This window comes from Anolis carolinensis, chromosome 2 (genome assembly GCF_035594765.1).
Source record: "Anolis carolinensis isolate JA03-04 chromosome 2, rAnoCar3.1.pri, whole genome shotgun sequence".
In the NCBI taxonomy this organism is placed as follows: domain Eukaryota; kingdom Metazoa; phylum Chordata; class Lepidosauria; order Squamata; family Dactyloidae; genus Anolis; species Anolis carolinensis.
In genome coordinates, this window is record NC_085842.1 from 20,548,213 (window position 1) to 20,561,804 (window position 13,592).

Sequence of the window (13,592 nt, forward strand, 5' to 3'; positions counted from 1 at the left end):
GGAACTGATGGAAATAACAACTGAAATGATCAGCAAACGAGTGCAAAAAGTCAAGAACTGGACATCGCCTGGTAGTGATCAACTTCATGGATTTTGGCTCAAACATCTGATTAGTTTACATGGAAAAATGGCCCAACAATTCAATGAGATGATGCAGAAAGGAAGTATCAGTGAATGGCTAACAACTGGAGGAACATACCTGATACAAAAGGATCCAGCAAAAGGAGCAGCACCAGGAAACTACAGACCAATAACATGTCTGGCCACTATGTTTAAACTACTGACTGGCATCATAGCTGACAGAATTCAAGACTATCTTGAAGAAAAAAACATCTTGCCAGATGAACAGAAAGGCAACAAACGGAAAAGCAGGGGCACAAAAGACCAGTTATTGATTGACAAAATGATTCTGGAGAACTGTAAGAGCCAAAAAGCTAATCTTCACATGACGTGGATTGACTACAAAAAGGCCTTTGACTCACTCCCACACAGCTGGATCATCAAGTGCCTGGATGCCATCGGGATTTGTAAAACCGTTGGCACCTTCATTGAAAACATGATGGAGCACTGGAAAACTGAACTGTTTGTTGGAAATAAAAGCTATGGACTTGTCAACATCAGGAGAGGAATTTTCCAGGGAGATTCATTGTCCCCTCTGCTTTTCATTATCGCCATGATCCCTCTGTCAACAATCTTACAAAAAACAAATCTCGGCTATCAAACATCTAAGAATTCTCACAAAATTTCACATTTGATGTACATGGATGACCTGAAGCTATATGGGAAAACGGAAACTGAAATCCAGTCTCTGACCAACACTGTCCGAATTTTTAGCACTGATATCAACATGGAGTTTGGTTTGGACAAATGTTCGACAGTGGCATTGAAGAAGGGAAAAATCATTGAAAGTGAGGGCATAAATATGCCCAATGGCCAAACAATAAAGTGTCACCAGCCAGAGGCCTATAAATATCTGGGCATACTACAGCTGGACAACATCAAGCATGAACATGTGAAAACTGGTCAGCAAAGAATACACACAAAGGGTCAGAAAAATTCTCAAAAGCAAGCTCAATGGAGGCAACACCATCAAGGCCATGAACACCTGTGCCATACCTGTCATAAGATATACTGCTGGCATTATAAATTGGACACAGGTGGAACTGGACAATTTGGACAGAAAAACAAGAAAACTCATGACCATTCATCATTCCCTGCACCCTCGCAGTGATGTTGACCGGCTCTATCTGCCTAGAAGATCAGGGGGCAGAGGACTCTTACAAGTAAAACAAGCAGTCAAAGAAGAAGAACATGCCCTGGCAGAATATGTCAAGCAAAGTGAAGAACCTGCTTTGATTGAAGTCAAAAATCAGAAACTCCTCAAAACACAGCAGACAAAACACCAGTACAAGAAAACCGCACTACAAACTAGAGCTGACAGCTGGCACAACAAAACACTGCATGGAAAGTTCCTTGACAAAATTGAAGGAAAAGCTGATAAGGAGAAGACCTGGCTCTGGCTCACGAATGGGACCCTGAAGAAGGAGACAGAAGGCCTGATCCTTGCAGCCCAGGAGCAAGCCATCAGAACAAATGCAATTAAGGCCAAGATTGAAAAATCAGCTGATGACCCAAAATGCAGACTGTGCAAGGAAACCGACGAAACCATTGATCATATCCTCAGCTGCTGTAAGAAAATCGCACAGACAGACTACAAACAGAGGCACAACTATGTGGCCCAAATGATTCATTGGAACTTATACCTCAAGTACCACCTCTCAGCAGCAAAGAACTGGTGGGATCACAAATCTGCAAAAGTATTGGAAAATGAGCATGCAAAGATACTGTGGGACTTCCGAATCCAGACTGACAAAGTTCTGGAACACAACACACCAGACATCACAGTTGTGGAAAAGAACAAGGTTTGGATCATTGATGTTGCCATCCCAGGTGACAGTCGCATTGACGAAAAACAACAGGAAAATCTCAGCCGCTATCAGGACCTCAAGATTGAACTTCAAAGACTCTGGCAGAAACCAGTGCAGGTGGTCCCGGTGGTGATGGGCACACTGGGTGCCGTGCCAAAAGATCTCAGCCGACATTTGGAAACAATAGGCATTGACAAAATCACCATCTGCCAACTGCAAAAGGCCACCCTACTGGGATCTGCACACATCATCAGAAAATACATCACACAGTCCTAGACACTTGGGAAGTGTTCGACTTGTGGTTTTGCGAAACGAAATCCAGCATATCTATCTTGTTTGTTGTGCCATACAACGTCGTTGTGTTGATAATAATAATAATAATGGGTTTAGAAAAGGCAGAGAAATTAGAGACCAAATTGCCAATATCCGTTGGATAATGGAGGAAGGTAGGGAGTTTCAGAAAAACATCTGTTTCTGTTTTATTGACTATTCTAAAGCCTTTGACTGTGTGGATCATAATAAATTGTGACAAGTATGGTATGGAAATACCAAGTCACCTTGTCTGTCTCCTGAGAAATCTGTATAACGACCAAGTAGCAGCAGTAAGAACAGACCACAGAACAACAGACTGGTTCAAGATTGGGAAAGGAGTACAGCAGGGCTGTATACTTTCACCCTACCTATTCAACTTGTATGCAGAACACATCATGCAGCGTTCAGGGCTTGACCAATCCAAGGCTGGAGTTAAAATTGCTCAAAGAAACATCAACAACCTTAGATATGCAGATGACACTACTTTGATGGCTGAAAGTGAGGAGGAGCTGAGGAGCCTTATCACCAAGGTAAAAGAAGAAAGTGCAAAAGCCAGGCTGCACTTAAACATCAAGAAAACCAAGATTATGGCAACCAGACTGATTGATCACTGGCAAACAGAGGGAGAAAATGTGGAGGCAGTGACAGACTTTGTATTTCTAGGCGCAAAGATTACTGTATACGCAGACTGCAGCCAGGAAATCAGAAGATTACTTCTGGGAGAAGAGCAATGACCAACCTTGATAAAATAATGAAGAGTAGAGACATCACACGGGCAACGAAGGTCCGCATAGTTAAAGCAATGCTATTCCTCGTAGTAACCTATGGATGCGAGAGCTGGACCATAAGGAAGGCTGAGCGAAGGAAGATAGACACTTTTGAACTGTGGTGTGGGAGGAAAATTCTGAGAGTGCCTTGGACCACAAGAAGATCAAACCAGTCCATATTCCAGGAAATAAAGCCCAACTGCTCACTGGAGGGAAGGATATTCAAGGCAAAGATGAAATACTTTGGCCACATCAAGATAAGACAGGAAAGCTTGGAGAAGAGAATGAGGCTGGGGGAAAAGGAAGGAAAAAGGAAGAGGGGCCGACCAAGGGCAAGATGGATGGATGGTATCCTTGAAGTGACTGGCTTGACCTTGAAGGAGCTAGGGGTGGCCACAGCTGATGGAGCTCTGGAGTGGGCTGGTCCATGAGGTCACAAAGAATCGGAAGTGACTGTACGAATAAACAATAACAAATACAGAATGAAGGACCTTTCTCTACCCAGTTACTTTGAAACTATAGATTTATGTTATCATCATCATCATTGTTATCATTATTGGTAATCCATTGACAGAGTAAAAGACCTATCTCTACCCAGTTACTACTACTACTTCCTATGTATACGGAATGAAGGATCTATCTCTACCCAGTTACTTTTAAACTATCTATTATTATTATTATTATCATCATCATCAGTATTGCCCCATAGACTCAATGAAAGATCTATCTCTACTCAGTTACTTCCAAACTATGGATTCCTATTATTATTACTAATCCATTTAGAGAATGAAGGGCTTATCTCCACCCAGTTACTTTCAAACTATGGACTTCTATTATTATTATTACTATTCTGTTCCATAAACAGAATCAAGGATCTACCTCTACCCAGTTACTTTTAAGCTATAGATTTCCGTTGTTGTTGTTGTTGTTGTTGTTTATACACAGTATCAAAGATCTATCTCTACACAGTTACTTTTAAACTATAAGTTTCAGGTATTATTATTATTATCAATTGACAGAATAGAAGACCTGTCACTACCCAGTTACTGTACTTTTAAACTATGGATTTCTGTTGTTGTTATTATTATTATTATTATTATTATTATTTCACAGAATGAAAGACCTTTCTCTACTCAGTTACTTTTAAACTATGGATTTCTATTATTATTATTATTATTATTATTATTATTATTATTATTATTATTATTACTTTTGAACAATGGATTTCAGTTATTTTTATTACTCTATATACAGAATGGACCTATCTTCATTTTGCATATGCACGATCTCTACCTAGTTACGTTTAAACTGCTACTTTATCTTTACCCAGTTATGTTTAAACTACTATTGTTATATTTATATCCCACTTTCCTTGCTTAACAAGACCCGCCACACTAAAAACAGTACATATTACTATTTTAAAAGCTACAATATATAAAACTTTAAAATAGAATTAGACAGAGAATTGCTAAAGCTAATAGTTAAAATCACCGAAAAACCAGTACAAACTGTTGAAATAACTAAAACATTGCCCAGCAACCTGTGAGTTGTTCTTGAAATTAATGTAGATCATTGTATTAATGTACGTATAGCATGAATGTGTTTTAATCTTGGTTTTGTGTTTTTTAATATATGCATTTTAATTGTTCTATGTTTTATTTATGTATTTCAGCTATGTTGTACTCTATCCCAAGCCTTAAGGAGAGGTGGATAATAAATTCATTATTTTTATTTGCAGCCCAACACATTACTTTTCTTTGTGTCTTGGTTTTTAGGCCTGTTCTTTGGGTTCTTTATGGCGTTGATTCAGGAAATTGCATTGGATAGACTGCATCAGCTCTAGTTTCTTAGACATGGTTTTCATGATTCTTTATGGGTGAGCAGATGGCAACTGTTAGATGGCATATATGTTCTGTATCTCAAAAACTCAAGCTGATAAGGGGGAATTGGTGCCATTTATGGGACCAATTAAATACACCCAGAAACGGAGCTGATGTTTAAGGCATCAAATTATTCCAGGAGACTCTCAGTTAACCCATTGGCTCCAATAGAGATTAGTAGATGCCAAATAAATGATAGTTTCTGGTTGTTGAGTGTTATTAATAATAAGCCTCACTCATACTATACCAGACCAGAAACTTTGGGTTATCTTGATATTAATAGATTAAGCAGATTAAGACAAATAAAACTAACATAATGTTACACAATTTTTATATATTATAAAAACAGCTTTGTGAATACAGTATTATTTCTTTGGTTTTTGGTTGTTTTTTTTCCAGTTGCTTGAGCTTCGGTTAACTGGGAGTCTACTGTATTATTATGCATCCTATATACACACTGTGAATATAATTTTATATAACATTTTAAACATTATTTTGTGTATAAATCAAACTTTGTGTCCATTGAACCTTTGGAAACAGAGGGGCCATTATCTCAGCCACCCAGTTGGACAATTTTGGGTTTTCAGAGATTAGGGATTTTCAAATTCTGGATAAGGGATACTCAGGCTGTGTTTTGTTGCATGAGTTGCGTGGTTGGGAACTAGAACCGCTGCTTGTTGTAACTGGGTTTTAAAAATCTTTTGTCTCTTCCAGCTGAGAAGCAGAAGGGGAAAGGCCGGAGACCAAAGCAGGTGAGTTTCTTGGAATTGGAAAAGGCTAAGCGAGGAGCTGCTCCAGTGGGGAATTGCTGCAGTAAGTGGTCCTTGCTGTCTTCCTCTTTCCTTCCCTTTCCTTCAGGGTTTGGGTCTCCAGGTGTGGCTGAACTGTGCAACCCAGCATCCCCAGCCCGTGCTCCCAGTGGCCAGGGGTGCTGGGTGTTGTAGTCCCTGAAATTCCTGCTCCACTTGACTGCTTTGATTTTTTTTGTGCGTCAGGAGTGACTTGAGAACCTGCAAGTCGGTTCTGGTGTGAAAGAATTGGCCGTCTGCAAGGACGTTGCCCAGGGGGCACCTGGATGTTTTATGTTGTATCATCCTTGTGGGAGGCGTCTCTCATGGGAAGTTGGAGCTGACAGAGGGAGCTCACCCGCTCTTTCTGGATTCAAACCTGCAACCTTCAGATCAGCAGTCCTGCTGGCACAAAGGTTTAACCCATTGTGCCCCTGGGGCCCCGACTGCTTTGAATCAAGGTAACATGGAAGTGGAGCAGGTCGTTCAGAGGCAATCATTCAGAGGAAATCTTTGGAATTGTTTCATTTTGAACTAACAGGACCCCTGCCCCCAGCCAACCAGAGTTGTACGCCTTAAACTAATCACTGTTCTTGACATAGTAGACTTGAGGCCCCATCTACACTGACTATTTAATGCAGTTTGAAGCTAGTGTCAAACGATGGCAGCTAGACAACAAACTCCCATCAAAGCCCCTGAAAAAAGCCCTTTTTAGAAGGCTGATCATGTAATCACACTGGACGACCTAGAGATTCCTTAAAAAAAAATTCTCTCAAGGACTCACTAGGTCCTCGGGTATCTCTGTGGTCAATTTCTGGTGGAAGTTGTACTCGAGATTCCCGGAGAAAACATTTAATCAAATGCATGAATAAAGCTACAAAAGCTGCAGATATGAGGGAAGAGGGGAATGTAATGCAACTCCGTATCATTCACTTCTTTAATTTGCTTATTTGGAAGCAAAGGGGTAATGTTTCCACATTTGGGTATTGGAAGAAGTTGTTTTCATTGCCCCCAAACAAAATATACCTTGCTATTTGTTTTTAAGAACACAGGACAATCTGAGATACACCTGTGCCCCTTCTTGCTCAACTATGTTTGCTAAACCAGATAAACAAATAAACCCAGTATAAGCTTTCCTTATAGAGAAGCTATTTTAGACCCCTGGCTTTTTCAACTGACATTTTTACCAATATTTCCAGCCATAGAGTAGTGCTTTTTTTAAATGGACATGACTGATGATGATGATGATGACGATGTTGATAGAACTGGGCACAGCATTCCAAAGTAGACTGCGCCATAAAAGTATGTACAAAAGGCAAGGAGAAAAAGGGGTGCTAGGCAGGCACACAAAGCGGCTTTGTTGTCAGAAGCTTTGCTAACTGCCGCTGTGCTAAATTGAAATTTCTTGCCCCAAAATGTATTGCTTTACACTTCTTTTAGCTCTCCTAAAATATAAACTATCTTATGTTTTATTTATGTATTTTAGCCATGTACCCCACCTCAAGCCATGAGTAGAGGCAGGTAACAATTTTGTTGTTGTTGAAGTCTGAGGACTCATCTATTGCACTATTTAACACAATTTGAAAAAAAAAAGTTCTGTCCCTGGTGTGAAAGAGTTATTTTCTGTTTAACTGTGCAGTACTTTGAAATTAGTTGTTATACTCCAGAAACTCAATTTTTGTGGCTGCCACAAATAATGTTGAATTGCTTGAAACTTGATTCATTGAAAAACTGTAGCAAAATGAGTTGCAGGATGTCCTGCAAAAACAAAGTTTTTGCAGTTTAATAAACCTTTTCCGTGTTTTTATGACAGGGCCAATTAGGAATGACGTTTATAACCCAGGAACAAAAGTAGACCCACCTGTTTCATCAGTGGCAGGCCAAATGCCATAGAGAGCTCCCTCCCGTTCTCCACTAGGCATACTGGTACAGTACCATGCCTACTGTATATATAGATATCCTGACTAGTCTCCATTCATGGTTCTAGAATCTCTTAATTTATCCATCTCCTTTTAAAACCATCTCAATTGGCAGCCAAGATTAGCCATCTTGTGGTAGAGAGATTCATGGCTAAAATCCATGCTTCAGGAAGGAATTGGCAGCCATGATGGCCACAGAGTTCCTCAGCTGCCTTTTCTCTTCTTTTCTCCTCTTGTCCAGAAATTTCCTTTAGGCCAGATGGAGGTGAAGATGGAAGTGAAGATGGAGGTGAAGGAGGCCGTGGCAGGAAGCCCACCACCTTCGGGACCACCCAACGAACCCTGGAACACTCTCCAGGATGAAACCAGCAAAGACAAACTCTATGGGTTTGGGCCTGTGCCCAAGGTTAAGTCAGAACCAGAGGAAGGGGAGGTCAAGCCCTGGGGGGGCCAGTGGCCGGGCCTCCGGGAGGCAGGGGAGCCCTCTTGTTCCGCGTGGGGGAGTGTCCCCCTGCCGGAGGTGCGTTCAGTGGCCTGCGATACCCGCCTCAAAGAAGAGCCGCCCTCCCCGGGTATGCAAGCCGAAGAGCCGGCGGCCTGCCTGGAAAATAAGGACGACGTCCTGAGCGATGAGGACATGGACGTCGACCTCCATCGTCAGCGTTTCCGGAACTTCCTCTACAAGGAGGCAGAGGGGCCCCGGGCGGCGTACCTCCAACTCGAGGAGCTCTGCTACGGGTGGCTGCAGCCTGATATGCGTACCAAGGAGGAGATCTTGGAGCTGCTGATCCTGGAGCAGTTCTTGACTGTCCTGCCACCAGACATGGAGAGCTGGGTCAGGGCGCGGGGGCCGGAGACCTGCGACTGGGCCGTGGAGTTGGCAGAGGACTTCCTGCAGTGGCAGCAAGATGCAGACGACTGGGGGGAGCAGGTGAGTCCTTTGTTCTATTGGATTGGGGCGAGCGGTTCAGGGTTGCCGACAAGGATGGAGAAAACTGGCTTCTCCACGCACACCTTATCTGCTCTTCCCTCCATCCCTGGCCCAGTGTGAATAAGGTGTTTATTGTACTAGGTATAGGCCATTACATCAAATAATATACAACTTTTAAAAGTACAGTATACACTTTCCAATATAATAATAATAATAATAATAATAATAATAATAATAATAATACACTTTATTTATATAAACATTAAAATATAAACATTAAAACAGATTTTTTGGGCTGCAACTGCAAATGTGGCAACCTTAAAATGTTATATTATTGGAATAATCCGCTAACAGGTCACAGTTAACTGCTGAGTGTTGCCATGCTGCCCTTTCTTTTAGAAGTGCCCCCAGGAGATTGTTCCTGGGGTCATTATACAAAGGGCAATGTAACAGTGTATTAAATCCTCTCTTTCCCCCAACCCACGAATACAAAGTCTTTGAGCATGTGACATCCCTCTATATCTCCCCTCTAGCCAGCCTGATAGCATTGTCTGGAAGCACAGGGCTGTAAATGTTTTCCTGAGAGATAGAGATGTTAAGTCTTGAAGATATTGTTGGCAATATTAGTCACTCTTTATTAGTGTACGAGCACAAACTATACATGATTCAAAGGTCTGAACCAGGCATGGGCAAACCTTGGCCCTCTGGGTGTTTTGGACTTCAACTCCCACAATTCCTTATAGCCAGTAAGCTGTTAGGAATTGTGTGAGTTGAAGTCCAAAACACCCAGAGGGCCAAAGTTTGTCCATGCCTGCTATAAACCTTGGGTTTCACTTTCTAATCATGACTTTTGTAAGTCCTGTATTATTCTGACCTGATATACGTTCCTTTCCCCTTTTATTTAGGATATTGGAAGGGTGGAGGAGGTGAGTTCGACCTTCTCCCAAGGCAGCCAGACTCTGCTGGACACTGAAAAGAAGACTCCTGGCAGAGCAAAGAAGCGAAAGAGGGACAAAGGCTCTGACATACTGGGTAAGGGTTATCTAAATCGCCCTCTGATATTCCAAGCAAAGCTCTGAAAAATGGCCTCTTGGGCAGCAATGTCTCCCAAGAAGGACCCAGGTAACATGGGTGGTTTATGTGAGATTTTATTCAGAAAAAGTTGAATTTCTTGCTGGCTGAAACCAATAGGACAGATTAAGCCAAGAATGTTTGACTTCTCCCAGTTTTTGTTTGAATTTGGCCAGAGAGTCAGATGAATTTTGGGCAAACACATCAGGAGCTGCATGCCAGCACTAAAAGTAGTTGTACTTTTGGAATGGCAGAGATTGATCTCAAAGTAATAGGATTGGTCCACTACTTTTCAGATCTGATTTACTCATGGATGACCTGTGGTTCTCCACCTTTCATTTGAGGCAGGGGACAACTGTGGAGGATTTGAGTAAATTTTGTGCCTGTGAACATCCTCGAAGGGTTGGACAGACTGTCAAATAAGCCCCAAAACAAGCAAAGTACAGGTTGGGTTTCCCATTACAGAAATGGGATTGGTTTTGGGATTTTTTTTTTCAGATTATTCAATATCTACATTTGGATATATGTCCATGATAAAATATGGAGATGGGACTCAAGTCTAAACACAAAATCTATATGCATTATACATTTTATATACATAGTTGCAGGTAATTTTGTGCACAATATTAGTGATAATTTTGTGCTTGCAACAAAGTCTTTACTGATCTAATACAGTATTCCATCTATGAAAGTTGCAGAGAAATTCCTGCTTTTCTTTCCAGGTCAAAAGTACTAGTAGGAGTAGGAGTAGTAATATTAATAACTTGATTTTTGTATCCCGCCCCCATCTCCCTGAAGGGAGTTAGCGTGGCTCATATAGGGAGAAGCCCAAACAAAAAGTAAAAATGTAACACATTAAAATTCATTTGCAACATCATAAAACAATATAAAAACAGCAACAAGATGACACACTATAAAACAGCCATCAAACAACAATCAGTGACCAGATATAGTAAATAGTTTCTAGGCTTGGGCAGGCAGGCTAGTGCAAACCAGTTGTGAGTACAGGACTGATGGATAAAGTGCAGGTGTCAGATGGGAAAAATTAGGGATAGAGGGCAGTACAAGGTAGAGCATTATAACCGGGTAAAAAAAATGCAAGGACAAAATTTTAAGTCACAGCTGGGGCCAAAGCTTTCTGGGAAACCGTATAATCAAAAGTCCAGTGGAACATGTTTTTAGCTCTTTGCAGAAGATGGACAGGGTGAGTGCAGCCTGATCTCCCTAAGGAGAGAGTTCCAGAACCGGGGGTCACCACTGAGAAGGCCCTCTCCCTCGTCCCCACCAGCCACGCTTGTGTCTGGGGTGGGAGCAAAAGGAGCGCCTCCCCAGATCTTAAAGGTCGCGCAGGTTCGTAGGGGAAGATGCAATCACGAAGATATGTAAATCCCACACCGCTTAGGGCTTTATAGGTGATAACGTGCACCTTGAATTGAGGTCACTGTGGTAGCTTGTCTTCCCTGGTGAAAAAGAATTGCCATTGCTTGAAGCCTCCAGAGATGGCAGCTCTCCTTTAAAACAAAATGTATGGTGCACATACAGAAGGTGGCTGCCTTCAAAGGGCTATTGGATCCATAAACAGAATCTGTGGATACAGAGCACCAACTAAATTTTTTACACTGTGGTCGATTCTCTTTATTTTTTCCCGACCCTGGTTCCCCAGATGTTATTGGACAGTAATTCCCATCTCTTTTGTTTATCTGCCATAAAGGCTAGGGATAATGGGGATTGCAATCCAACAGCTGTTGTAGTTCTGAGATTGGGGAAGTATTAAAGGGCATTTTAACGTCAGGCATATCCACAAGGCTTGTTTCTCAATTCAAACCCCACTCTCTTGGCTAAACAGAATGAAGTACAGCTTATGGATGTTACTGTATCACAACTCCCATCATCTCTAGTCATGATGCCTAATGAGGAGGAATACAGGAGTTGTAGTCCAGCATCTGGTGGAGGGCCACATAAAATGACACGATGGGTCAGATTAGTCCTGCGGGCATTGAGTGATCTACAAAGTCTCACTCTCTGTGATTTTCTGGTTTCTCTCTGCTCCAGAATGTGATCAAAGGATGAATGAGGAGATGGAGGAATCACAGGGAACAGTTTTCTCCGAAGATGAGGAAGACGAAGAAATATTTGTCAGACAAGAAGGAGCAGCGAGGCCCTTTGGGGGCGGAATGCAGGAGTGGAAGGCGCAAGAAGAAATTTACAAGGTCACCATTCCCAACGACACGCCGCCCGGGACTCAAGGGAAGCCATGCCCGGTCTGTGGGAAGTGCTTCAACCGTCTCTCCCACCTGAAGAGGCACGTGGCGATCCACACCGGGGAGAAGCCCTACAAATGCTCGATTTGTGGCAAAGGCTTCACACAGAAGACCAACCTTGCCGCCCACGAGGCCGTCCACAGGGAAGGCATCTGCTCAGATTGCGGGAAGAGCTTCAAGCTGAAATGGGGCCTGACGACACATCCCATGGGGGAGATGTGGTACAAATGCCGGCCCTGCAAAAGGATCTACGAAATGTCCCGGCCGAGGCCGCCGGTGAACGCTTCCGGGGAAGGGATGGAAGGATCCTCCAATCAGCTGGAGGACGAAGTGGAGGAGTGGATGTGCCGGTCTCTGAAAGTCCCGGGGGGTGTCCTGTGCAAAGTGAAAGCCTCCTCAAAAAATCCCCAGACGTACAAAGGGAAGAAGCAAAGCCCGTGCCTTGTGTGCGGGAAGGTCTTCGCCACCCGCTCCAGCCTTAACCGACACCAGCGCATCCACACGGGGGAGAAGCCGTACATATGCTCCATCTGCGGGAAGAGCTTCAACCAGAAGACCAGCCTGCTGACCCACTCCTTCATCCACAGCGAGCACAAGCCATACCAGTGCTCCGAGTGCGGGAAGAGCTTCCGTCACTCCACCGGCCTCCTAGTGCACCAGCGTATGCACACGGGGGAGAAGCCTTACAAATGCTCCATCTGCCAGAAGCACTTCAGCCAAAGCAGCCACGTGGTCAAGCATATCTCCAGGAAGCACGCCAAGGAGAAAGAACTACTCAGCGCCACTTTTGCTTCCACAGCAGAGACCCAGCTTTTTACTACCACGGCAGACACCCAGCTTTTTACTACCACGGCACACACCCAGCTTTTTACTACCACAGCAGACACCCAGCTTTTTACTACCACAGCGGAGACCCAGCTTTTTACTCCTTCAGCGGAGACCAAGCTTTTTACTCCCTCAGCGGAGACTAAGCTTTTTACTCCTACAATGGAGACCGAGCTTTTTACTCCCACAATGGAGAACAAGCTCTTTACTCCCACAACGGAGACCAAGCTGTTTACTCCCAAAACGGAGACCCAGCTTTTTACTCCCACAACTGATGCCCAGCTCTGATTATTTTTTTTCTCCCCATAAATTAGAGAAATACAGAGAGGGCAATTCGATTTGGCCTTTGGAAAACAATTCCTTTCAAGAGTGCATGTGCGTAGAAAAATTACCCGGCCAAAAAGGATTGCGCGCAACTCTTCTGTACAGGACTCTTGGGTTAGAAGAGAAACTCAAAACCTCTTTGAAGAAGCAATGACCATAGTGGTCACCATTCAAATTTTTATTTGTTGTCGGAAGTGCCGATGCTCCCGCTATTTGACTTCATTGGATGAGCCCAGGAATGAAGAAGAAAAAAAAACTTTCCTTTATCCCACCTGTTCTACACCATGAATATTTTAATACATCTCTGTTCTGTCTTTCCTGATTTGTCATTTCTTTTGTCTTAATTCTCTAAATATAATGCTCATTTTCGTCAGAGAAGAGTTCCACGAGGCTACTGATCATGTGGATGGCCCTTCTCTTCACTTTTTCCACCTCCACAATATTAATTTACACTCATTAATTTACACTCAGTTCACAACAAAGAAAGTGGCAAACTCTTATTTTCCTTGGCCCTTCAGGTGTTTGGGCCTCCAACTTCCAGAAGCCCTAGCTAGCTTGTCCAGTGGCCAGGAATTCTGGGAGCTGA

At 42.9% G+C, this 13,592-nt stretch overlaps 1 protein-coding gene across 1 annotated transcript in view; it reads left to right on the top strand.

The window, feature by feature from the left end:
- LOC100566517 (uncharacterized) overlaps positions 1–13,328 on the top strand; it is a 39,305-nt gene extending 25,977 nt beyond the window's left edge. The window contains exons 6-9 of the mRNA XM_062969298.1: positions 5,602–5,639; positions 7,836–8,525; positions 9,431–9,557; positions 11,649–13,328. Coding sequence (XP_062825368.1) covers positions 5,602–5,639; positions 7,836–8,525; positions 9,431–9,557; positions 11,649–12,970 — 2,177 coding nt within the window. The 3' untranslated portion in view covers positions 12,971–13,328. The remainder of the gene's footprint in view (positions 1–5,601; positions 5,640–7,835; positions 8,526–9,430; positions 9,558–11,648) is intronic.
- The last annotated feature ends 264 nt before the right edge of the window (positions 13,329–13,592 follow it).